Genomic DNA, 27,266 nt, shown 5'->3' on the forward strand with positions numbered 1-27,266 from the left:
TGAAGTTAAGTTCTCTGCTGTTTATCATAACAATTAAAGAAAGCCTGCAACTTCAAATAGCAACCCATTCCATTTTACACTCCACTCTCTGGTAGTAGTTCCTTAGTAGTTAGTTCCTTAACTAATTTTGAACTTGTTGAAGGTCAGCTCTATTGCACCTGCACTGTGTAGGCCCAAAATTTTGGAAGAGCTATGGATCCACAAGATAGTGGCAGATGTGGATACTCAGCACTTCTAATGCTGCCAGTTTTGACTGTAAGCATTTGTCTAACAGCTTCCTCCACGATACTGCATCCTTGCTTGTACTGTTGAGAACCACAGTTAAGAAAGCCTGTTTATTGTCATTATTGTTTTCCAATATTTAATTTACCGTGTTCAACCACTACATAATAAAGTAACTAATGAACACTAAACTGAGATACTTAAGCAAACACTAAGTTGCAAGCTGTTTATATTTTGTTTGTATGAAAATGGTAGTAAAGGAGGAACGTAACATTCAACCCACTTAGGTCCAGAGTCTGCCCTCCTTATTTTCATTACTATAATCATATTTGACAAATAATTCCATTTCATCAGTGGGACTATCCACAAATTAAGGTGGGTCAGCATAGCAGAATCTGCCCCTAGTTACTAGTAGAATTGTTTGTAGATTTTATTGTAGTGCTGGGAATTATTTGCTGTAACGAAGATGACAATTTCTGGTTCTAGTTTGTCAAGTTGCACTCAAAACACATACCACTGCAATTTTTCTTCAGTGTATATTTCTCCTGTTTTACAATAAAACCTTTTTCTTTTCCTAGAAAATAAAATCTAAAAGCTCACAACATATCAGTCAAGTCTGGAAATTAACAGGAAATTTGACAAATTCAATCATCAGTATGTGATGGGGCTTCTGCCCCACATGGGACTCTAAGGAGTTAATAGAGTCCTAAGGAGGCAGCAAATCAGAGAAGGGCTGAGGGGAGCAGCTAATCAGGGCCAAGGAGGCCCATATAAAAAGGAAATTGCAGAGGAGGATAGTTGTCTGCTGGAAGCCCAGGGAGGAAGGAGTGTGTCTCTGGAGAGCTGAGAGGGTGTTGGGAGCAGGGACCAGGAGAGAGAGAGGTCCTGGCTGGCTGCTGGGGTTTGCAGGCTGAGGCCCTGAGGCAAGGGCAAAGAGGATGCTGGGGCCATGAGGAAGTGGCCAGACAATTCACTGCAATAGCCACTAAAGGAAGTGGTTGAACAGCAGACTTCAGGTCCTTTGGAAGTGGGGAGCACAGTGTGAGGCACGGCCAGAGGGCAGTGTCGCTGAAGAGGATGCTGCTGTCCTTGGAAAGACATGGGTCCTAGAGCAGGAGTGATGGTGGTGTGGCACTACCCGAAGAGCTAATTCCCAAGACAACCAGCAGGAGGTGCCAGAATGGTGAGTGAACCCCATTACAAAGTAAAATAAGATTTTTTTTAATCTGAAATTTGGATAAACCATTACATTTGAATTTTTAAATAACAGAAATCTCTTCCAAAGTATAATTAGAATTCTCTGTTCTCTGCTACGATATAAAATATTGCAAAAGCCATATAATCAGATATGATTAATTTTCAAAATGTCTAAGAATTGTGACTATATTCAAGGCTCGTGCTCTCTGAAATAATTTCAAATAAACTATGGTCTCTTCAAAAGTTTAATATAGTCAGAAAGTAAGATTTTAATCCTAGTTTCTGTGCAGAACTGACTAACAACACATAGTGCACTATTGTGAGCATTATAGTTTGCTACATTTCCTTTCATGGTGGTAAAGTTCTGTTTTTGTTTCCACCCCTTTCCAATGAATAGCTCTAACATTAAAAATAATAAGAAAATTGTGATTCTAACAGCTCAGGCTAGAGCAATAGGGCAGTTCACTTATGCTTGAATATCAAAGAAATGCTAAAAGGTCATAGCATGTTCAAGCCAATTCACTTGTTAAAAGAGATCAAAAGGAGATGTTGATTGTATTGTTTTCACCTATCTGTATTCTGTTGTCTTCTGTTACATTATGTATACCCTGTAATTAGATAATCCTAGATCAAAGGTGTATTTGCTTGATGTTTAAACTTCATGAAAACGAATGAAAGATTATTTGGATTCCTGTAACAAAATGCATTATATATGCATCTGTAATTGGCCTGCCCATCAAACAGAATTGAAGCTTTGGAACTGTAAATGAAGAAGCATACTAACTTCAAAGCATGGGTCATAGTGTTCAACAATGGGAAATCCACAGTCTGCATTTAGTCAACAGACAAAAAGTCCATGCTGAGATGGAGATACTTGCCAGATTGCTTTCCAGGGCAAACTGCTATAAGAATGGATCCAGGGAGCGATGTTGTATCTCTGAACTGTTTTGGATTATAACAGGGTGGAATACTGAATAAATGGCCCAAGATCCCATCACTACATCTCTGCTGTCATATTGGATTTACAAACTTTGACTCAACTGTTAATGTATTTTACCTGTTTTAACCTCTCAATAACCGATTTCTTTTTCTTAGCTAATAAACCTTTATTTAGTTTACTAGAGAAATTGGCTGTCAGTGTTGTCTTTGGTGTGAGATCCAGAGTATCCATTGACCTCGGGTGACTGAGCCTTTGAGGTTGGGAGTAACCTAATGTGAGGTGATTTTTTCTTTTAATAACCTTTCATCACAAAGTCCATCTTGTCTGGGTGGTAAAGAGGGGCGGGAGAGCCTAAGGGGACTGTCTGTGGCTCCATGGTAAGACTAATCCAGGAGTGCACATTTGTTACTGGCTTGGTGAAATCTAATTATAGAATATACAGTCAGTTTGGGGTTTCTGTACTGTCTTCTAACAAGGTGACCTGAAACTGGCTCTCTCAGTGGTGGGTCACTCCAGACAGAGTGACAAAAATATAAAGCAAAATTAACTTACCATTCCATTCAGAAAGTGCTTTGCTAACAGAATTCTTATGTATTTATTCCATCCCTAAGATTATCATCTAATTCAACCCCCATATCATTACCATTCACCATCTGTTCCACCAAGGCCTCCGCTGATCTGCTGGTGTCTTGCAGTTTCCTGAACTTCTCAGACTTTTCTCGTTCGATGGCCTGTAGCATGACAGGAAAGGTAAGAATTTAGAAAGAGATTTTGAAGACACCAAATAATTAATCTGTACATTTTCTACGGCCACAAAATCTTTTTACCCTGTAAAATCGCCCGGCTAACCTCCTGACTTGGCAACAGAACAAATCACACAAAGTTGGCTATGCTTCTGGCCACATAACTTTAGGAAAGCAAGGTTGAATACATAAATCTCTACGTGCAAGCATGACAAGATTATTTGATAAACAACACATGTAGGTACTTTATAGACAAACAACACACAAGTATTTATATATAGAATCCGAATTGTTCAAAACCCAGGATCAGAGAATGAAAAAAAATGTCTGTTCAATAGGTTTCATATAGAGAAATATTAAACTTGATCCTTCACAGGGCTATGTGACCTCAGTTCCCACAGATTTTGATATGAGTGGAGGGTGCATAGCCCATCACAGGATTGCTCAGAGCACTGCAGGATTCATCCCATATGGCTTTGACTTATTTGCTTACTATGTATTAGCCAACCTTTTCAAACTTACATGGCTAAAGTTGGACATCCTAATCCGTATTTAGGTATATTTAAAGTATGACTTCACTGCTGAATTAACTAGAACTTCTATTCAAGTATTGTCCCTAGCCCCCGCTCAGCCACACACAAAACCTTCTTCCCCAAATTTAGTAGTGTTTTCAATCTGGGCTAGTTGCAATAGCTGGGGTATGGTTTACAATCTGCTTGTATTTAGGCTAGTAACCTGCCCATGTTGCAGAAGGATGCAGGATAATTATTCAAGTGCTGATAGTTCTCCAATGCCTTCCAACAATTTCCCCATGTGCCCAGAAGGTCAGACAAGTTCTACCAAGATTCAGTGGGAAATAATCAGAGAGGCTCATCTTACTGCATCACAAAAGATCCTTGAGATATACATTCAGAAGTCCTAATGCCTCACACAGGTGAGTGCAGCACCAGTGAGAACACAGTAACCCAAGCTGGACTTTGCAGTGTGGCTGGTCCCACCCAGGAGCTGATCACTCACGCTGAACGTGCAGTGAAGACATACTCTAAGGGGCCTGACTATAAAAAGCGTAGAGAGCCCTCACAACTTGCAATGAAGCCAAATAAATTAGGCCACTGCTTTTGATACCTAAGTATAGATTTAGATGACTAACATTACACTCCTTATTTACATAGATAAGTATATATAAACACACTTTTTAAAGTGATACTGGACTTGAAATCTCTTTTTAAAATGCATTTATTTTAACAGAGATAATTAGTGCATTAAATAGTAATACCAATACTGTTTTGTTGAGAAAACACCTAATGTATATCACAACTACCAGTGGGTGAATTAACAACAGCAATGCTCAAAATGCCTCCAATTAATTCAAAATGGATTCTCACTTCAAAATCATCATGCTAACACAGAATCATACACAGTAAAAATGGACTTTGAGAAAAATTCTTTTCACTGTACCTGAAAATTTGGGGATTTTGCATATTTTTGTATCAAAATGAATGGCTTGGGGAAAAAAAAAAGGAAATTGAAAAGTAAAAATGTATATTTTAAAAATGAATTTAAGCCCTGATTCTACAATGGGATATACAAAGACAGAATCTGACCATGCAAAAATCCTCAGTGATGCTAATGTAGCAGATAGAGCCTAACTGTGAACATCTTATACCAGGCCTGGGGCTTCAGAGAGCCACCTTCCACAGCCTCACACAGTCCTATTCACACATACCCAAGGCCTACCACTATCTCATTCTATGTTTTATTGTGAATTATATATACACATAGTTGCTACCTATTATAATAGGTATTTCATCATACATTTTAATAATTTTAAACGTCCACTGTAACAATGTGCAAATTTTATAGAAAATACTTGTATCAATTTAATTTTGTGCAAATAATGTATCTTAAAAAATGAAGATGAGAATTGATATTTAGTGAGGAATTAAGTTTGGGAATACTTTGGTAAGCATATGTTTTATTATACATTTATTTGTACATTATACGCACAGAGAGAAGTTATGGACTGATGCATGATAGTGTGATGTGGTATCTAGGTTTTATCAGAATGAATTTAAGATGACTGCATTACTCACTCATGGCTTGCATGAGTCATTCCTAACATGTACAAATAAAATCTTCATACCACACCGTCATGTGTTGTGTGCCACATAAATTACAGAAAAACTTTTGTAGAAATGCACTTTAGAGAGCTTTAAAAATGGACATGGGATTTTTTTTTTTTTTTTGGTCTCACTCCGCCTGTAAAGCCAGGTGATGTAGTTACCATTGGTCTAACTGTAAAGAGCCCAGAAGGAACCATAAAAACTACTCTAATCTAATCTATATATAGATGATTTATATAGATTTTTATGTATTTATATATAGAATATTGATTTTTCTGAGCATAAAAATGACAAGGCATTTAAGTCTGTGATCCTGAACCTTCCAAGGCCAGACACAAATACTGTGAGTCCCAGTGGAAAGTTCAGAAACTCCCCTTCCATATGATAAAAAGTTCCTGTTTCCAGAAGATAACAGGCTTTTCATAGTTCTTACATTTTTACATCTATAGAAAACATGTCACTAGCCCAAGACAAATTTCACCTTTCGAGGTCCTGAATAGAGGTAGTATTTTGGGGGCAAAAGCAGCAAACATTTACTGCTGCTTATCAATGCTGATTAGTATTGTCCCACTGTTACCTTGTGCTCCCCCCAGCTCCTTGCTATATCCACCAGTTGTCTATTTTATTCTGAGATTGTAAACTCCTAGGACTTTCTCTTCATTAGATATATGTACAGTACTTAGCACAATTGGGTGGGGGGATTCCTAAGTGACAATGCAATCCAAATAAATAATAATGATTGTCATCATCTTGGCAGGCTGATTGTTTTTTAAAGTGACTTTTTAAAAGCTGACTGGGGGGGTGTGGGGGGGAGGACAAGTCGCATAAGTGATGGATTAAGGAGCAGAGGGTAGATGAACTAGTCAAAGTTGCATGATGAACTGAGGAACTACATGTATTAATTTCTCACATGGACAGAATTGCCACGTGAGTGGGGTGTGTGTCACCGCCCCCCCATGTGCATGTGTATCCATACAAAAAGCTGATAAATATAATGTTAAGGTTGCATTCAAAAGTCTGGAAATGCCAAAGTAAAGGTGGCCTACACAACATGAATTCTGCTCCCTTGTGTGTATGCATTTTGAGATACTTTGAGATTATTTTTAAATACATGATCACATTTTTCCACAGGTCCCATCATTATTAATTCTGCAGGCTCAACAGGGTACAGTGACTGAAATAACTTTTAAATATTTATGATTAGCCTCATACTTTATTTCCCCATGCCTCATAAATGGTGCATCACCCATCCCTGCACTGAATAAGGCAGGGGGTCCTGTCAACACCCCTCTCATTTACCTCTCAACCCTCCTTCATTCATTATGCATTTCTCATCTTCTGTCATGATTGAGGTAGTACTCTTCTGGACCCAAGGCTTATTCACTACACAAGTGGTTTGAGGTTAAGGTTGTGCAGAAAACCTTAATTTTGGCATTTCCAAATCTTTGAGTGCTACACATCAGAACCTTAACAACTGCAGTAGTCAAACATTTTCTGAGGGAAAGATTTTTCCATTGGAAAATAGGGCTTTATTTTTTAAAACAATCTATATTTTTCACACAAAAATATTGTCAATCAATTTTTCATCTTTCAATATTTTTCTGGAAAAATAAAACATTTTGGAAACAAAACATTTGTGGGAAAATATCCTTAAGCATTTTTCTATTTTAAAATGAAAATTTTGCCTCACCTTCTGATTACTCTTCAATTGGAAAAAGCTGTGAAAAAAGTCAAAGTGTGGAAAACCCTACTTTCCCATGCATTATTATTGTTTTCCAACTTCTGCCAGTTGGCAATCAGTAACAAAATACTGAAAGTGTGACTGAGAGAAACAGTAACACTTGCACATTTAAGTAGTGTGTTAAAATTTAAATGTGAACATGTTACTTCTAAAAGTGAAATGTGTTTTTTTTTTTCCTTGCCTTCCCACTTTTCATTCCTGTTTACCAGCTGGTGCCACTGGAAAAAGTTGGGAAACAGTAAGTATTGGGAAGTAAGCAAAAAACACACTTGTCCCACACTTCTGAAATTTCCTACAGGAAAAACTGGAGTTTCAAATGGAAAATTTGAAATGCAAGAAAAATTCTGATTTTTCCAGTCAACTTTACTTGACAGTCCTCTTTTTGTGTGGTTATTTTTGTAAGTACTTTATTGGCTTTTTAAAAGATATGTGATAATAGCAAAAACCATGAGCATCTATTTTCTAGTCAGCAGTAGAACACTTCAGTCCTACACAACATGCTATACCCATACAGTGAGACAACGATTCATGCCGCTTCATGCTAATCTGATCAAAGTAGAATATCAGACTACAGTATCTTATTCATATATAATAGCTTCATCTGATCACAACCAACATTTAAAATCCTTTATTCTTAATTATACAGCGGTATGTCAGGCACTGTTCACAAAAACACTTTAAAAATTAAAAATCCTTGATTTGGTCAATAGCAATGTAGGGAGTCATTCTCCACTCTCCACCAGGCAGGCCCAATCCTGCAAAACTAGGAGGTTACTATTGAATCATATGATTTTATTTGGTAACCAATTATCCAAGATCATTACATGCAGCATTACCATGTCTACAATGGAAATGTTAAACAAATTTTAAATCGCTGCTGTCTGATTCCCAGTTTTGACACACCAGCAGCAAGCTGCACAATGAGAGTTTCTGTTCAAAATCCTAGGGCTTGTCTACAGTCAGTCAGTGCATGGCAAGCCAAGGTGTGAATGTACAGTGTTGCGTACAAAGACAAGTCCTAAGCTACAGAATTCAACTTCTTTAAAAAACGTTTTGATCCAAACACAGCATATCTGTAAAGTAGCTATAAAAGGCAGCTATAAAAGGAAAAAAGATAATTTAGGAGCTTGAGATTGAGAAGGAGCTAAACTTAAGTGGTTTGAGCATTGTACTTTGTGAACTCTCCCATACTTGCTAAAGTTTGGGTTTCTGGTAAGTTTAACTTTAAACTCTGAATTTTCAGGCTTCTAAATGTTATTTTCTTCACTAACTACATCATTGTAAAGATTTTTACTGTTAAATTATGGATATATATTCTCAGCCTTGGACTTCTTTTTTCCAGAAGTTTTCCATCTCGTTAATTTTCACTGTTTTCTTCACCTAAGCCCTATACATTCAGATTCACAGTAACAAAGGAACCTGTCATTATGGCTGAACAAGGAACACTTTAAAGCATTGCTAAAATTGTTTTCTGTAATGTAGACATCACATACAGAATTCATGAAGGGGCGGAATGGAGTAAAAGATTTTATTGGCATTCATTTTAGATTGTGTACATTACTTATATGGTCATCCCATAATGAAACCTTCATACCACATAACCATGTATTCTTGATAAAGTGCCATATAGGGCCAAAATAAAAAGATACCCATTGACTTCAGTGGACTTTGGATCAGATCCATAATCTCTCTCTGTTCTGTGTGTGAACAAACCAAGTGTGTATGTACATATGCACATGTATACGCATACCTATATACATTTACAGGTGTGTGTGTAACAGTATAATAAATATATACAGACAGCCTCATTGAATCATCATTTCTATAATGTTTGTCTTTTTTGTCTTAACATTTGTAATTAAATAGTCCTAGTCAATAGCTGACTTTTGACTCTGGAGATGCAGATTTCAGCAGGCAGCCCATACCCCATCATCTTATTTTTGCCTTGTTCTGACCCTTATTTCCACAGAAATAAAAGTGAGAACTGGCAGCCAGCAGCTGTGAAAGCTCTTGTTAATTTAAGGTGCTGGCTGCCACTTCCCACCTCTGCTTCCATTTCCAAGGAGAGAGATGTTGTGTCTGAAAAAAATCAAGTACAGGCAGGTTTTCAAATCTGTTTTTTTAAAAACTTGCCCTGACTTTACTTCTACCAGCAGCTGAGCAGTGTCCAGTACAGATTTCAGCCGCTAGCTGTCACTGATTATCTTTAAAAGTTTCCCCTGTTGTCAAGGCTGAATCCCCACTCTGTCACTCTGAGTGCAGAAAGTGGGGGCCCACAAGGATTCTTAAATTAATACTTGCCACTCCAGGCTTGAATTAAACTCCCAAGGTTACAGTTTTTCTCTGACTTTGGCTTGGTAAATGCTGCCACCACCCAAATGCAAATAAAAAACAAAACAAAACCAACCCCTTGGACCCAGGAAGGAGCACTTGGGAATTCCTCCCTGTGGGGTATGCTCAAGCCCTTTTCACTTCCCCCTCCTCGCTTTGGGGAAGAGCTGAGAAAGAAAACAAAGGAAATTAGCTGTTACCCCCAGCTAATCAAACAGCATATGCACAAACCTCTTAGGACACCAAAAATCCAATCCTGGTTTTTTGTTTGTTTGTTTTTTTAAAGAAAAGTAAATTTTATAAAAAACAAAGAGAAAATACATTTGGAATTTAGGCTTTTGATAGATTTTAGAAGAGTAATTCCAAAAAATTAATCACCCAAAATAGCTTCTTGGGGCTTCAGCTTAAAGGTTACAAGCAAACAAAAGCATCTGGGGTTAGCACAGAGGAGATCCAAAAGCCAAAATAAAGAGATAACCTGATAGCATCTAACTAAACATTCCCTATCCAAATTTTTCCTTCTAGGTATGGAAAATACTTTTTCATACCTGGTTCAAACCTTACACAGCATTTCTGCTTATAGCATTGCTGCTCCATGTTTCTGCAGCCCAGAGAACCACAGACAAAGGGAAAGTTTCTTTCCCCGTTTTAAAAAGTTCTAGCCTTCCCATTGGCTCTTTTGGTCAGGTGCCCACTTTTTCTTTTCTCTTTACCTGGGGGACTTCTTTACTTCCTTTACTTGTAAAGGGTTTAAAACAGCTACCAAGAGGGATTTTACAGCTAACTGGCTGGCTGGGAGTCCATTGAAGGGAGCTACCCCCCACTTTATTTATCTCACCTATATTGATACTGACTAAAGGAGGTCGAGCCTTTTTGGCGCCTGCAACTTGTAGACCCTTAAATGTGCAGTTACTCATGGCAAAATGTAAACTTTTAAAAATAAAGATGTTCCTCCAACCCTAACTCAGCTGTGGTCTTTATAAAAAGATTTTCAGTGTTAACATGGGATAATAATGTTTGTTATTTCTCCCATTTCTTTTTAGAAGAGGAAGTCCTCCATTTTTTTTCTATCCTGCATCCTGATCTTTGATCTCAGAAAAAGATTTTTCTGCACTGTTTTCCAGCACAGGTAATTGGAAACAAGCTTCTCAATCATGCTACTACTCACTTTCTAAGGTCATCTATGGAAGATCTGAAAGATCCGGTTGTCTCCAATCCCTTGAACCCAACTTCCAATGTTACAGTATCTGGGGGGACCAAAATGGAGGGGAGGACCATGCCTGAGTCCAATCCAGCACATTCCCATGTAATCATATACATTTTTTGGCAAAGATCTGAAAAGATGGCGCTGCTACTGGCCTCCCACCCCCAAACTCTGCCTCACCATCAACAAAAGAGGAGCAAGTATAGGAGCCCGACTAGAGTCTGGGGCAAGAGCTGCTGGGAACCCCAGTTGGGAGCAGAAGCAGGTCTGGGGTTCACCTACCTCCATCTCTCACTTGCAGGGACACAGATCACTGCCTCCTTAGGAGCACAGGAAGGAAAGGAGGAGGGAAGTGAACAAACCATGGCTCCTGAATCCCTTAAGGTTATTATAAAGTATTATAAAACTGATATTAGGAAGGGGAACATCTTATTGACTAAGGGTATCTGAGTGTGCAAGTGTTCAGAATAATTACAAAGGTCTGGGCAAGAGCTAATTTGCCAACTTTGAGATGGTTATGCTCCTAAAAATGGAAACAAAAGGAACCTTCAATTATTTAAAAAACCCAATAGTATAATGTGTGAAGCACTCCAAAAGTGTCTATCTCTTTATGAATTAAATTGTCCCCATCACTCTAGTATCTGAATGCCTGCATCCATCATATCTTCTGCATGTATCACGCCAGTTTTGTTTTTAATACGTGCACATTTCATGGAGCAGATAGAAAATGGTCAGAGTAAAATCATTTACCATATAATTATTAGTATTACTTCCAAGTACACAAAGATGAGCAGGTGGTATCAGAGAGCTGCACTCAGTATACCGCAAACTACTCAGTGCTTTCTTCCAGTATTGCTATGGAGACTACTGATTAAACACAAACCACTGCAAGGTAAGTGAGATAACAAGAAACTTTTGAATATATACTTCTTAAGGGCTGAAATTCAATTTCCTTCATCTTATCAGAGCTGATTTAAGATGGAGAGACAGACATGAAGACAAACATATAGCAGAAATGATTTAGTGTTGGTAATCTTGTTCCATTTGCAGTACATGGAGGAAGAATTTATCTTTGTTAATTTTTAAACCAACACATTTGTAAAATATCATGGGCTTTGAGTGTAATAGCTAGCTAGACATGGATTTCTCCTTCTCATACTCAGAATAAAGCAGATAATTTTTGCAACTATTTTCAAAAATCAAATTATTTCCTAGTATTCAAATATTGTAGTGTTTAACAGACTAAATTCAGTGTGTGTGAAAAACACACACACAGTTATGCTTACACACTGCAAAATCATCACTGAGGCCGTAGGAGATTAAAGAATAATTTTTCAAGTGTTCCATGCTACCATGGCCAGACTTGTTTAAATTCAGCTGAGCAATACGATTTTTAATATTTGGGATCTTTACTAGAACACTATGACTAGAAAGAAATACTGGATCTTCCTTTACATACAGTATAATATGACTTTGCTTGTTAATATGTGATACTAACATAAAAATACTAGAATGAAAAGAGTAGCAGTATGGTTGTATACATAAGGTACTGTATATAAAGCTTGATTCTGCTTTTATTTAGACTTGTACCAATCTGCAGTACAAGTTAAAAGTGTGTGGACTTGGATGTATGGGTCAACACCACCTCAGGCACAACATATATCAAGCTGCCAGCCAAAATCTGGGACACACAAAATTAATGAGCAATTCTGAAAATTTGGCTGTGTATGGTCAATCAGTGTTTGCCAATCTACAGTTCAACTTTTTTAGATTTGGACTTTGAAAGTACTTTGAAAAATTAATACAAATTGAGAAACAAATATGAGAGTATATTTTCCTACATTGACTCTTTCTCTGAGGTCTGACAGGTTGCCTTCTTTTCTATATATTGCAAACTCGGGACTCTGAAGTACAGCTTCTGAGCGGGTCATCCAACTGTGTAGTTCTGTTGTATCGACGTCAAACCTAAGATATAGAGAAATAAAAGACATTTTTTCTTTAGATATAAAACCTTTAAAATTAACAACCACAACAAAGATGTTATACCAGGTGTTTCAACCAGAATTATGAATTAAATATGAAAAAAAGTGGTGATTGCCGTCAGAAACAGAAGTTCTAAGTAGGCTGCATTCCAGAAGATACCACATAAAACTGTCAACTGTAAAACTTAGGAGCCCTTTTGTAAACCTACAAATGCTTCCTAGTTTTTTTACACTAATCTGTCTACTGAACAGACAACTCCACTTTTGCATCCAGGTTTCCAGATTTATGAGCTGACTTCTTTTGTAAAATATGCAAAGAATGACTTTCACAGCTAAGAAAAGCTTTGCAAAACCCCTACTGTCTCAATTAGGGAGGAGACAATTTATAGATGCACTTGTAGCATTCATACCACAAAGGTTTGATTCTACCCCCTACTGAGCTGATTTGAAGGATACAGTCTGAAGGAGGGAGGGAGTCTTTCCCCACTGATTTATGTTAGCTCTAGTTACCAGTCAGCTGACCTTTAAAAAAACAACATTGTGCAAAGTTGGGAAATTAAAAATTTAGTACCATGTGGAATTATTTTCCCTGTGTTCCCACCCCACAGACTTTTCAGTACTTTGTTTTATAGCTGTTTTTTTTTTAAATGGATTTTATTTCTTCACTATTCCCTGCAACACTGATTCACCTTTTCTCATTCAGAAAGAGAGGAGTTCAAAATGAAGGTGCATTTAGGACCAGTTTTATTATGTGTAGGGACCTAATTTCCTGTGAAGCTTGGAGGAGTCATGAAGCTGCAAGCTGATTTAGTCGCTACACAATAGGTTAAAGATTCGATTCCCTCTCCAGTGCTGTTGCCAACACAGGTGGAGAGAGAATGCAGGGAGAGTCTATGTAGATTTAAAAGCCCTGGGACTGAAGCAGCTGCTCTATAGAACCCAAAATCAAATCACTTCAGACAATTTCTCTAAATAATTCTCTGGCTTTAAAATGGGCTTTTGCTTGGCATATATTTAAAAACTTGGTAATTTATTGTCTCTGAAATTCTTTCCCTTAAGTAGTGTACATGCTTTGGTTTTCCAGCTGCAGAATGTGTGTCTGTCATCCTCCATGCCACCACCTTTAACCAAGGTGCTGTCTTTTACTCTACCTTCTCTCTGTAGCCTAACACAGCCTGGCTGTATTCAAATCTTGGGGATTCTTACTCCACAGTATGTCGAAGATCTGACCTTTACACTCTATCTATACCACTTGAAATCTCGTATCGGCTTTTACCATCCCTTATCTTCATTACTGCAACTCCTTTTTCTCAACCATCCTCACCTCTGTCCCTTTTACCTTACCACTTATCAGCTCTGTGCAAAACTCTGCTGCTGAGGCCACGCTCCCGGCCTTCTGTTCTAACCGTGTCACCTGGTGTTAGTCCTTCCAGTGAATCAAATACAAACTTTACCTTTAAGGCAGTTCACAACTTAGTTCCTTTCTACTTACCTACTTCTGTATCTTATGACTCTCAGACACCAATTCAATTTCACGAACTCTGCCTTGATCCCATTTATCTACTCTCCCACAAGCATCTTCACACTTTCTTCTATGCTGTTTCTTATGCATAGCACACTTTTATGAGCTAGTCAGTAAAATCTCTCCCCTTTCTCCCAGATCTTTCTTCAAGACCCACATCTACTGTGATGCCTACAGGAAACTGCCAATTGATGACGACTAGGTAGATGACCAGCAGCGACCTTCAATATCTATCATTTGTTTACTGATATTTCAAAAGTCAAAAAAGTAATTGAATGACTCAAAACTACCTGTGCACATAAATACATGAATTATAGAATTTTTCATTTAGCCTCTCCTCCATGCCTATTCCTTTCAATTGTCTGTTACACCCACATGTGTCATGTCTTAATCTAGATTTTAACCTCTTCAGAAAAGAGACTGCCTTTACTGTATACTTGTAAAGCACTGAACACAGAGGAGAGGAGCCCTGATCCCGATTTAGGTTCCTGGATGCTATCATAATAAAAATAACAAGTAATAACAATTAAGAAAATATGGTCCGACAGTTATCTATCCAGACATTTTGAATGCATCGTCACTGGAGTATCTGAGCCCATAAAGCAAAATTATTTAAATCACTTGACAGTCAAATTTGAATGCCTTATCTCCAACAAGGCAAGGCAATTTTTAGTCTAAACTGAGATTGCCATTGGTTTATTTAAAGGAATATTATGGTCTTGATTTTCAAAAACATTTTGTAGAAGCCAACCTTTTGTATTAAGCATTTATTTATTTATGTGCAGGAAATGAGGGCTATTTTGAAAGTTACACTGTATGTATAGGCACATTAAAATTGCAAGATCATTTGGGAATTTATGAGCATGAGCTATTCAAACTTCCACACATATAGGCTCATAACGTGAATGCCATGGAAGTGCATATGCAACCATTTTGAGCTGAGGCCCAGTGAAAATCTGTGGCTTGCAGTAGAGTAGTAGGTCCAAGTACATATGTAAATCAGCGGGTGTGACATTAATATAGCTTGCTAGCACTTCACTTTTGCTGTCAATGGCTGAAGATATAAAGCAGCATAATTTTAATCCGTGACGATGTCTGGCTGGTTGTCAGATTGAGATCTCCCTCATCCTAAAATGGGTGACCTCAAGCACCAGTGTAAGGGAACGAACAACGGGTATTTTTAGTATATGTGATAAATAGTGTAGGCAGAAAGGGCACTTCTATACAGCACCTCTGAATATTGTGTCTTGTTATCTCTTTGTCCCCCTTCCCACTTCTGCTTGAACCAAAGCCAATCAGAAGAAAGACTTACAAAAAGCAATGAAAAGGTAGTGGAAGACACACCTACACCCAGGGTAACAGGATTAAGGAAACTCCCCTAGCCTTATTTGCATCAAAGAAAGGACAGGAAGGCATCCCTATTAGCATACAGAATGGAGAACAGAGATTCCAAAGCAAGAACCACACAGAACTTTGGGACCAGGAAAGAACTGTATGATGGGGAATCTCTGCTCTAGATGTTAATGAACCCATGCCTGCACACACCCAGCTCAGTAGTTATCAGACCAATTCTAGCAATAAATTCTTTATTGGTATCCAAAATACTGAAGCTGCCTAATTGCATTGTGAGCTCCCTCAAAGGAACACTGCCCATAGCCAGGAATCATCAGTTCCTATTGTCTAGCCTGAACAAAATAACTTTGGTACACTCCCGAGAGCCATCAGTTTACCCACAAACAAATCTAGTTTTCTCCCTTGAACCACTATTCTCTCTCTATAAAACCCCCTACCCATGCGCAAGTAAGTGCTCTGATGCCTGGATCCAAAATCTGTATCAGTTCCATTGCAACTTCATCTTCTCCTGACTGATCGTGCTGGGGGCTCTGCCTGTCTCCAGCACTCTGGACCCACAGCTACCACCACCACCTGGGATCCCCCATCGATTCAAGCTTCACGGAGTGGTGAGAACCTAACACTCTCTCTCTCTCTTTTTAGGTACAGCCTTCTGACCCTGACTTGCGAGATCAGTTATAGTTTTCTAAACCTGAGTTTTGTAATCAAATTTAAATTAGATTTAATATTATAACTGTTTTGTTTGTTTGGCTCCCCTTGTGTGGTTATTACCTGACAATAAATAACTTTCATGGTTAAGCTGGTTGCTTCTCTGTCTCTCTCTGCAGCAACGCTCCTCATACCTAAGCTAAAGATCCCTGCAGTGCCCAAAAATCCTGTGGTGTTTTCTAATCCAGTGGGTCACTACCAGAACAACTGTAATGTGAAAATGGGGATAGGGAAATGCTGAACTTGGGGCATGTGAGGGTGGCAGTTTGGAAGTGCTGCTCGACCCAGCCTGCTGAGTCCAGGGGCATGTGAGGGTCGGAGCTTGGAAGTGCTGCTCGACCCAGCCTGCTCAGGCGTACTCTCTTCCAGTGTGGGGCCCATGGCACGTGAGAGTAACAACTTGGAGGTGCTGTTCGACCCAGCCTGCTGAGTCCAGGGACATATAAGGGGTCATCTTGGGATTGGTGATTAACCCGCTCCTCTCAGATGCTCTCTGTTAATGTGTGTGTGTGTGTTCGTCTGATTCTGGGGCTGGAAGAACCCAGCCCTGGGGAACCTAGGTTTTGCAGGATAGCTCCATTGGGACGGAACTTGTAGAAGGGAGAAGTAGAGCTCCATATGAGAACACAAGTGACACAAGCAGTATATTGATAGAATTACAGAACCCCACCCCCACAAGAAGAGTAACCCTAATAAATGAAAAGGAGTACTTGTGGCACCTTAGAGACTAACCAATTTATTTGAACATAAGCTTTCGTGAGCTACAGCTCACTTCATTGGATGCATGTAGCTCACGAAAGCTTATGCTCAAATAAATTTGTTAGTCTCTAAGGTGCCACAAGTCCTCCTGTTCTTTTAGTGAATACAAACTAACACGGCTGCTACTCTGAAACCTAATAAATGAGTATACCCCAAAGTAACAGGCAAATCTGGTAACTGTCTGTGTAATCCAATGGCGAGTGAGTGCTACAGAACCCCTTCTGGGACACTCCATAAAGGGGATGAGTTTTTATAGTCCCCATCTAGGGAGCTTTGTCTCTTTAGTTCAAACTATATACGCTCTTCCTTTAGCCCTGGAGGCCCTTGGTTGAATTCCCAATGTGTCAGCCAAGTCGCCATTTCTAATTTCCTGCTCCTCCACTACATTTGTATACTTTACCCTATTTATCAGAGACCTACTCACAATACTTCTCTCTGAATTGGCACATATATTGAGAGGGCCTGTTCGTCATTCCTTTCTACTGGTGCTTGAGGTCACGCATTTTAGGATGAGGGAGATATCAATCTGACAACCAGCCAGAAGTCATCATAGATTAAAGTTATGCTGCTTTATATCTTCAGCCATTGACAGCAAAAGTGAGGTGCTAGCAAGCTGTATTAATGTCACATCCATTGATTTACATATGTACTTGGACCTACTACTCTACAGCAAGCCACCTATCATAGCTTTGCACCTGGAAAATCTTCAGAAATCGCACCCTATGTTTACAACAAAATGCGATTTTGTTAAGTCACCTGCTCCTCTTAATTAACGTTGCCCACACAAACACTACATAACCAAGGAACACCAGCAAAATTTCAGACACCTGAATCCTCCCATTTTAGACTAGCTAAGTATGGTTATATAATAGAGAACAGCGAGCACTAAATCATACACAAGTGCACAAGGGTCAAACAATCTACAGAGCTGGAGATAAAGTGCTTGTCAACCTGCACACAGCTAGGGTTTACACAATTTGCAGCTCAGTGAAGGCCTATTTGAAACAACATATGTTAACGGAATTAATCTCTGAAAACAGTTATATCTAGTTTCTAAAACACAAAATTTAATATTAGATACTGCTGAAAATACAAAGAGAATGAACTGAAAAGCAAAGTCTGGCATAACCCCTTTTAATATATCATGAAAACATTTATTTAAAATAAAAGCCTAGTTTATATGAAGAATAAATGTATATGAATTTGCTAACATTCCCTGAATATTAAACACTAGATGGAGCAACTATGCTTTTTTATCAGGCCTTTCCTTTCCTCAAAGTACAGACTGTCTGCTTCATATTCATAGTTTGTCATTATATCCATAATAATACTGTGACAAATAGACTTTGCATGGGCATATTACATAGAATGTACAAAGTAATTTACCAAGTGGCACAAGAAAGGCTTCTTTACACAATATTCAGGGACATTAATAATACAAATACATATAAATGAAAGGTTTAGCAGCTAAAACTGGTTTGCCTTTTAAAAGCCTTAAGGGAGTAAAATATTGTTTACAGTTTACGTTCTTTTTGGATCATGCACCTGACCTGCACACTCCAGAATATGTCAATGACACCCCTCCCGCCAAAATGCTGCAATGCATCGTTCTATTTACTTTGGTTTTGTCTGACAATAGTCAATTATTTCTATTAACTGTTTTTAATGTATGTTTTTGACCCCAGTCTGTCTGTTTTGTTTTCATAAGGACAGGTCATTTCTTTTTAAAGAAAATCTCCCTGTCAACCACAACAGAACATTTCACATCCTTGGATCCAAACCAAATCATTCTTGGGTTCTAAATTAGTCAGTTAAAGGACACCCACACCTCTCTCCAAATGTGTCCTAGCAGCAGGTTTTTGGGGATAAAGGGGAGACACCACAGCCTATTAACCAGAACACATTTTATAGCATAATGGATAGAGCACTGGACTGGGATTCAGGAGACCTGGATTCAATTCCCAACTTTGACAGAGTGGCAGTAGGACACTGGCACTTTCCGTGTGCCTCAGTTGCCCCATATGGAGATAATGATACTGACCTCCTTTGTAAAGTGCTTTCAGAACAGTGCATATAAAAGCTAGATATTATTATCACTACCACCAGCAGTATTTTCTATCAAAGGAACAGATGGGCAGCCAACTCCACCACAATTCACAAATGCAGCATTCATGGAGCAGCCAAGCTTCCCATTCTTCCTCCTTGAAACAGAGACACTCAACTCATCTGCAAGGAGACCCTGAGCTGCAGCTTCATGATTTTATTTTTTAAAAATAAACCTTCTACTCTTTTAAAAATAATATAAATTTAAAAATTAAAAAAACAAAAAAAAATTGAAAGGAACTCTAGAGCACAATCATCTCTAATCTCCACTCTTTCACCAGTGCAGGTTGATTCTTCATTTTAAATATACTTTTTTATTTTTTTGAAACCAACAATATTTTATAAAGCTTTAGAAGAGCAGAAGAGAGGCTGAGTCAGTTGGGAAGTACTATTCCCAAGAACACACCACCCAAGGAAACGGGACACATTTGTATGGCAAATGGAGGAAAGTAACACAATATGGTTATGCACCTTCAGAAATTTCAGATAAGCACTCAATGTCTGGCTGCTTTTTTCAGCCCAACACAAACCTCTAACTCTTGAAGACTCTTTTCTAGCTCTTTCTTTTAATAAATGACCCCCTGTGAAAACTTGGTGAACATATATAGAATAATACATGGTATAAAGGAGAGAGCTAGGGGAACAGACAGATGTTCTTGATCTCATGGCAAAAGAACAAGGGGACAGTCAATGAAATGAAAAGGTGGCAAATTCTAGATTGCAGAATTCATTGCCAGTGGAAGTCAAAGATGACAAGAATTTAGCAATAAGGGACTGGACATTTTAGCAAGATTAAATTTGAGATTGAACATTTATATGGATAAAGAATATCCTGTCATCATCCACTTGATTTTTTTGAAAAAAAGATTAAACTTAATGCTTCAGGGTTTAAGCCAGTCTAACTATTAGAGACCAGGATAAGACCAAATAGGGAAGGGGGAGGGGCAGAATAGCCCACACCTGCCTACTATAGGGCTCTTATAACTTCTTCTGAAGCATCTGGTATTGACCATAGGTGGCCCCGGGAACTGAAAAATGTCTGAGGCACCTAAGATACCCCACCCTGTACTGCTGCTCAGGGGAGGGCCAAACTAAGGTGCCAAGATGTCAGAATCTGTAACTGGGGACACAGATGAGACTTATTTCTCCCTGCTGCAGTGTGTGTGTGTGAGAGAGAGAGAAAGAGAGAGAGAGAGATGGCTACTCCTAAGAAAAATATACTCAAAGAAATGAGATGCGTTTCCTGAGGTCACTGATCATCCTCTATCCTAAAGGTGAATCCAAGAGAATAGCTGATCGACCAAAGATACCAGGGAGTATGGAAACAGGTAGCAGGCCACCAGTCCTTCCTCCCCAGAAGACAATACAAGGTAGGTTTGGATGGAAATGGGGCCTGGTCCTCAACTGGTTCAGATATTTTGGATAAGTGTCCAGACTTTTGAGACTTCTCTTCCCCATTATTAGATGTATATGGAGTTTCAGTTCGGTAGGTTGAAGCCATATAACATCACACTTTCTCATTTACTATAGCTGGTCTGTGTAACAGTGTACAGTGTGCTTTTACGCTCTATTAGCAATTAAGTTTGCATGCTTTTTATTTTATTCCCTATAGAGGCACAGGTTAGACTTCACTGCAACCAGGAATTCAACAGCAAAAATCCTACTGACTTCAGTGGGCCCAGGATTTAACCAAACAATCAGTAATGCTGATCAGGAGACACTGGGGGATTTTGGTGGGAAACAATCTTGCTTATCTTCTGAAACAACAAAGCAGTAACCATTATTCTTTCTGTCTGAAGCTCATTTCCCTGTCTTCTCAACTTTTTTCCAAAGCTGCTTCCTGACTGGTTCTCCTCCTCTGGCACACTCTTGTGGAATATAAAGGAAGGAAAGAAGGGAAGGGGGTTTGTTAGTGGCAGTGCGAGTAGAAATGCCAGAGGACAACCTCCACCCACATGGTAACCCAATCACAGGCCATCAACCTCTAGCTGTACATCAGTGGGCAAGTTCTAGGTCTCCTACTCATCAACCAGAGGTCCGTGTCATACAGGTAGTCCACTAAAAGGCCACTAGTGCACAGTTATGCTGAATGAGAGCCCACATAATATTTGTCCAGGGACTATGTAGTAATAACTACCATTCATAAAAATATACCTAGAAACCAATGTAGAAAAAAAGTTTGAAAGCAATGTAGATCATGTTAAAGATATTAAAATAATGAATACTAGATTTTCTGTTTTCTCTCCTCCATATCTCAATTATATTTTCTACCATTAATTATCAAGAGAGACAATACCAATGCATGGTTAATAAACATGGACTCTGTCTCAGCAGGAGCAAAGTACTTAAGTTTGTGTCAACTCAAAACTAATCGGATCACAATTAAAAAATCATCTGTTTACTAATGGAAAAGACATTGGCCCCAGGTATGTATGAGAAACCACAGTACATTTATTCTGAAATGCACTCTCTCTATCTTATCTAAAATTATGTTAGGGCATGATTTGAGATGAGAGCTACAGAATATCTCCAGGACTATATATTAGACTCTGATATATTCCTTTTTAAAAAACAAAAGATAAAACATACAGAACAGAATTTCTCAAATTTGTTTTTCAAAGGTTAAACTGTAGTGATATAGCTGAGAGGGCAACATACAGATAACTCCCCTCCTGCTCTCAACGAACAAAAAACAAAACAAAAAAAATCTAGTTTATTACTGTCAAAATACATCAATAAACTACACTGTTTATTGTAGAACTGGCACCATGCCTGCAAGTTATCATAGTTTGTCAATTCATAATTTGATAACATTTCCTGTTTTCTTTATAAATATTAATCATTTTAATATGTATCCCTGTCAGCTTCAATACTTTAGCTAGTTTAAGAGGCCATAGTTGACAAGCAGTACTCCCCTTTATAATTTTCAGTTAGTGTAATACTAGATGCTTCCACACATAAACAGTTGCTATAATCCAGCTAACATTTAAATTCCTGCTCTGGGATAATTTCCCTAAACACTGACTTCAGCTACATAGTCTGCATGTCCTAATCAATTCAACGCTCACTATTAGAGATCAAGAGAATGCTAATAGGAAAGAAAAATATGGACCAATACTGTGTATGTAATGGCTTGCAACCTTGGTTCATAGCTATAAATTAGTAAAGAGGCCCATTTAATCTTGGAGATCTACAGTATTTATGATGGGAAAGTGTCCCTTGGTTACTGGTGCTCTGTTTAGCCCAAATGATGGTCTCTGTAGGAACAGAAGTCTTCTTACTTCATATTGAGATTGAGAACTCCTTAACCATTCAGTTTGGGAAAAAAACAGGCAGACAGACAGAAAGTGAAAGGTACAAGAATTTTTTTTTTCCAGAAATAAAGAATTTTTAATTAATTTCTTTGTTTTCTCAATTTCAGAATTAAATAATTCTAGTATTTCCTGTGATTCTCATATGTTCATACAGTATCCAACACAATGGGGCCTCTGTGCTGATTAAAATGTTTGGTCACTACTAAATTATTAATAGTAATGAGCACATGAAAATAAAGTCTTCAAACGGTTCAGAGAGCAGATGCAAGAGCTTTGTGATTCAGAAAAGAATGACCTTTTCAGCACCGCTCATTTGACTTTAACAAGTTAGGATCCATTATTAAAATAAACCAGTGGTTCTCAAACTGTGGGTCGCAACCAGTGGTGAGCTGGAGCCGGTTCACACCGGTTCATGTGAACCGGTTGTTAAATTTTGAAGCCGGTTTGGAATTAGTTGTTAAAGGGGCGGCCGTCCCGCCTGAGCTCCCGTCCTGTCTGTCCTGCATGAGCTCGCAGCTGGGGAGGCTCCCATGAAGAATTTTTACTCACCCGGCAGCACGGTGGGCCTTCGGCAGCTCTTCGGTAGCGGGTCCTTCACTGCCACCGAAGACCCGGAACGAGTGAAGGACCCAAAGCCGAATTGCTGCCGAAGGCACGGAGCAACTAAAGGAACCAGTTCTTCAGCTTCTGGCAGCTCATCACTGGTCGCAACTCCATTCTGATGGGGTCGCCAGAGCTGGCTTAGACTTGCTGGGGCCCGGTGCCAAAGTCAAACTCAAGCTCAAGGGCTTCAGCCCTGGGTGGCAGGGCTCAGGTTGCAGGCCCTCTGCTTGGGGCTGAAGCCCTTGGGCTTCAGCTTTGGCCCCCTGGCCCGAGGAGGTGGGGCTTTGGCTGTCCCGCCGCTCCCCAGGTGGAGGGACTTGGATGAGCTCAGGCTTCGGTCCCCACTCCTGGGGCCCTGTAGTATTTTTTGTTGTCACAGAAGAGGGTCACAGTGCAATGAAGTTTGAGAACCCCTGAACTAAACTAATTTATCTCATTTATCATCATTCCATTGTCATTTCATGGATATCTGGGACCCATGAAAAGAACAATTTTCAAATATCTTCAGAAGATACTAGACGTCAAAGTACAGGAAAGTTTTTCTCTAATTAACCTTGCTTTTGCACATATGTCTTAGGACACAATGGTTTCAATCTAACAAGACAGATCACAAATATTGGGTATATTTTATCTTCATAAAAATGTATTTTAGTATTTCAGTGAAGGAATCTAATAGTACCGAAAAACATTTTGCAAAAGAAGGAACAGCATAAACATTCTCTTCAAGAACGAACACAATGTGACTGCAACAACGGTACCTTTTTATTCAATAGATAAATCTATCTTGAAGTTTTGTATATCTGAGCACCTTTAGACAGGCTTGCAACCTAGTGGACTTTGAGTTTCTGGACCGTCTCTGAATTTCCTGCAGGATTCAGAATCATACTGCTTATCTTTGTGACAAAAATAAGTTTTAGGTTTGCAATGCACACACAGTATGAGAGTATTAAGTCTATTCCTTCACTTTCTTCATCTACACAATTGTTAACACAAAGCCTGATCCAATGCCTACTGAAGTAACTGGGAACCTTTCCACTGATTTCAATGAGTGTTGGATAAGACCCTTAGTTCCAACTGAAGTGCCCAAACCTGCCCTCAGTTACACCTGGGATACATAGGCAAACCCTAAAGACAATGAGATTGCACAGGTGCGACTGAGGGCAACATTTTGCCTTGTAGACCTATATTACTACAATGATGCAGAAAGAATAAAAGAATAAAACCTGATTTTTCAGATTCCAGCCTGAGTTTGCAGGACTATAACATGGAATTTTTATTTTTTTTTTAAACTAAAGGGTTTTTTTCCTCAAAGTTTTGAGCCACAATTGATGTGGAATGCCACAATGCCATTTCTAAGGACTCTTTTCAGAACAGAACCACACTAAGTATAGAAAATGTTATGCTTGTACTACAAATTATCATCTGTGGTGGTTCTTTGACTTAACAAAATAATATTACTTTAATATTAGCAGAATACCTATTAAATATTCAGTACAATATCATAGTAATTTGTTGGAACTACTTGTACAAACTACTTCATAATCAGCCTGATAAAAACAAAGGTACTAATTAATTACAATACTACAGGCATATTGAATGTTTTTTCCACAGAAACCCCCTTCCCCAAATTATGCAAACATTCAAATGACAGTAGTTAATCTTTGCAGTCTTATCCAAACTTTATCACTGATCTTTCCCAACCCTTTAGTACTTCTCACCTCTTCCTAATTTCTGAATCCACTAGGATCTGCCTCTTCTTCTGTGGTGGAGGTGGTGGGAGTTCTTCTTTAGCATGCTTAACCAGGATTTGTTCTCTGGTGGTCACCATAGTTACAGTTTCCATTACAGTTGTCTGTGTTAGTGATGTCTGAGTGGCAGTGACAGCCTGTGAAATCTGTGAGACGTATTGAAACAGAGGTCACACAATGCTTGAAAGACTTCAATAAAGACTGGAGTGCCAACAGGAAATAATGAGAAACTGCTCCTGTCTGATCCTGGGTTGACCTTCAGAACAAAACAACACTGTATTGAACTCAAACCAAATTGTTTTATCTGACTCATGCTATGCGAATAAGACATCTAGGAAAGTCAATATCAAAATCAGAAGGAATCCTAAGTAGAATGTATTTATTGGTGCTTTATAAATCATGTCAAATGAACAAAGGAGAAAAAGCTAAAGCCTGTTTCATGAGAAAAACTACAGAAATATTATATAATATTTCTGTAGTTTTTCTCATGAAACAGTAACATTTTATAATAAGCTAAAAAAGTTGGTTCCTTCATTTTAAATATTTATTTCTTGAGAACTGACCAGGAGTATATTTATTTGACTTTGATCAGATTTACTGCCTATTATTCTTTTTTTTTTTACTGCTTATTATCGTTTTCAAATTGATATTTAATTCATGACAATTAAAACATATTTGTGGCAAAGAGCCATTAACTAATTTACAAGAAATCTTAGCTTAGAAAATATTTACTGTGATGCAAGTAAATGTATGACTGACTATGTTTCCATAATTAGAATCTAAGATTAATGGGATCATAAGTCCCACTAATGTTTACAAATATAAAACTGCAGATTAGTTTATTGAATATGGTTGAATACAGGTACTGCACAGGTCTGAAATACAGCTACATGCAAACAGGTGAGTTTAGAAAATACATGCTGCCCACTTCAGCTGGAGAGGGAATACAGAGATACTTAAGGTCACGGATAGGTCTTCCTATCAGTGATTTCAACAGGAGTTTTGTGTGCTTATGCAGCTTTTGGAATGATTAAGCTCTTGATATTTGGACCCATTGTTGTAATAATTGGGTTTACAAATTTACCCTAAGTATAAGCTCAACTGTGAAAAATAAGTGTAAGTTCTAAAATGCCACAGTAACATATAATAACAAAAGTTGATGGGAAAAGGGACACACACACACACACACAAAGAGAAAGAGACTGCATTACTCCCAACAAAAAAGACCTATTGCTATAATTCAAGGACTGTGTTAAGATTATGCCTGGTAAGAACAGTGAGAGACCGGAAATCAATGACCCAGAATTGGTGGGTCAGAAATTAGGCCTAAGTGGGTGATAAAATGAGGGGATCCTTAAAATAAGAGACTTTGGAGAGAAAAACTGGTGACTAGCGCAAGCTTCACCACTATGGTTGCCTCTCTCACTGTTTCCTGTGACCCCTCACCTTCTTCACCCATTCACCTGAGAATGTCCTGACTAGACCAGACCTGATGACATCACCCTCTCCCCACTGGCTGCAGCTGAATTCCACCATCACCAGGGAAGTCAGACTTTTACCCTGTCCCACTCATGAGTCCTTTTCTTTCCCCACTTTATTTCTTTTCTCTCCCTCTCCTTTTGCCTTCTGTCTAACCATTGTCTGTCTTAGATGGCCAGAAGGATATATTTTGCGACACTGCTGTAAGTCTGTGACCAGAAAAGTAGCTAAAAGTGCTGTCCTAAACAACCCAATGCTGGTACAAGTTTGCCAGGTCTCAGGCTGGCTGATAAGACCGTGCTGGGCCTGTGTTTCTCTAGCAGTGACTTTGCAAATGAAAGTCAATGCCAGAAACAGAAGCTGCATTTTCTACTTTTGCTGTTCTTGTCTCTCCCCTGGTGTGCGCATTTGCCCTAGGCGAGGTCTACAATACAGATTTATATCGGTATGACTATGTTGCTCAAGGGAGTGAAAAATCCAACCCCCTGGGTGGTGTAGTTACACCGACCTAACCCCCCACTGCCTACCCCATGTAGACAGCGCTATGACGACAGGAGAGCTTGTCCTGCTTGCACAGTTACTACCTCTTGGGGAGGTGGAGTAACTATGCCGGCAGGAAAAGCTCTCCTCTCACCCTAGCCGCATCTTCACTAAAGCGCTATGACAATGCGACAGCTCTGGTACAGCCATGCCGCTGTAGTGTTGTACATGAAGACAAGCCCTTCTATCGTGTTCTAGAAAATGGGATCAGACTAACAGCAGCCGCAGCTGCTCCACCCCATCTCAACTAACAACTTCTCCTTTTCCCAAAAGGGTAGTTATTCCCCACCTAAGAGACCGTCAGACAGGCTTTTTTCCCTCTCTCTTTCTTCCTAAAGACTCTCTCCTGCTAAAAGGAAAGGGAACAGCAAGGGATGCTGTTAAAATGAAAGACCCTTAATACTTCACAGTTCCAATGATGTAGCTGTTTTCTATATCTTTAATAAAAGGTGAAAAGAAAATTAAATGCTGTGATTGCCATGGTACTAAGCAGGCTGAGCTCTCTGTATACCAAACCCCAAGTACTGTTTCATATTGGACAGTTTTGGGGTCACGTTAACACCACTGACTCTGTGGGCCCCTATATTCCATCTAAATTAATATCACTTCATGCCATTACACAGGTTCTCATTGATGCAGGGAAGTGTCCTGCCC

The 27,266-nt window shown here is 38.9% G+C and overlaps 1 protein-coding gene across 11 annotated transcripts in view; it reads right to left on the minus strand.

Annotated features, from left to right (window-relative positions):
• DMD (dystrophin) overlaps positions 1-27,266 on the minus strand; it is a 2,122,534-nt gene that overhangs the window by 1,219,263 nt on the left and 876,005 nt on the right. For all 11 annotated transcript variants that reach the window (XM_075132091.1, XM_048863664.2, XM_048863629.2 and 8 more), the window contains 3 exons: positions 24,564-24,739; positions 12,343-12,466; positions 3,003-3,090 (listed from right to left, as the gene is read on the minus strand). In XM_075132091.1, the coding sequence (XP_074988192.1) occupies positions 3,003-3,090; positions 12,343-12,466; positions 24,564-24,739 (388 nt within the window). The remainder of the gene's footprint in view (positions 1-3,002; positions 3,091-12,342; positions 12,467-24,563; positions 24,740-27,266) is intronic.

Source organism: Caretta caretta, chromosome 1 (genome assembly GCF_965140235.1).
Source record: "Caretta caretta isolate rCarCar2 chromosome 1, rCarCar1.hap1, whole genome shotgun sequence".
Taxonomy (NCBI): domain Eukaryota; kingdom Metazoa; phylum Chordata; order Testudines; family Cheloniidae; genus Caretta; species Caretta caretta.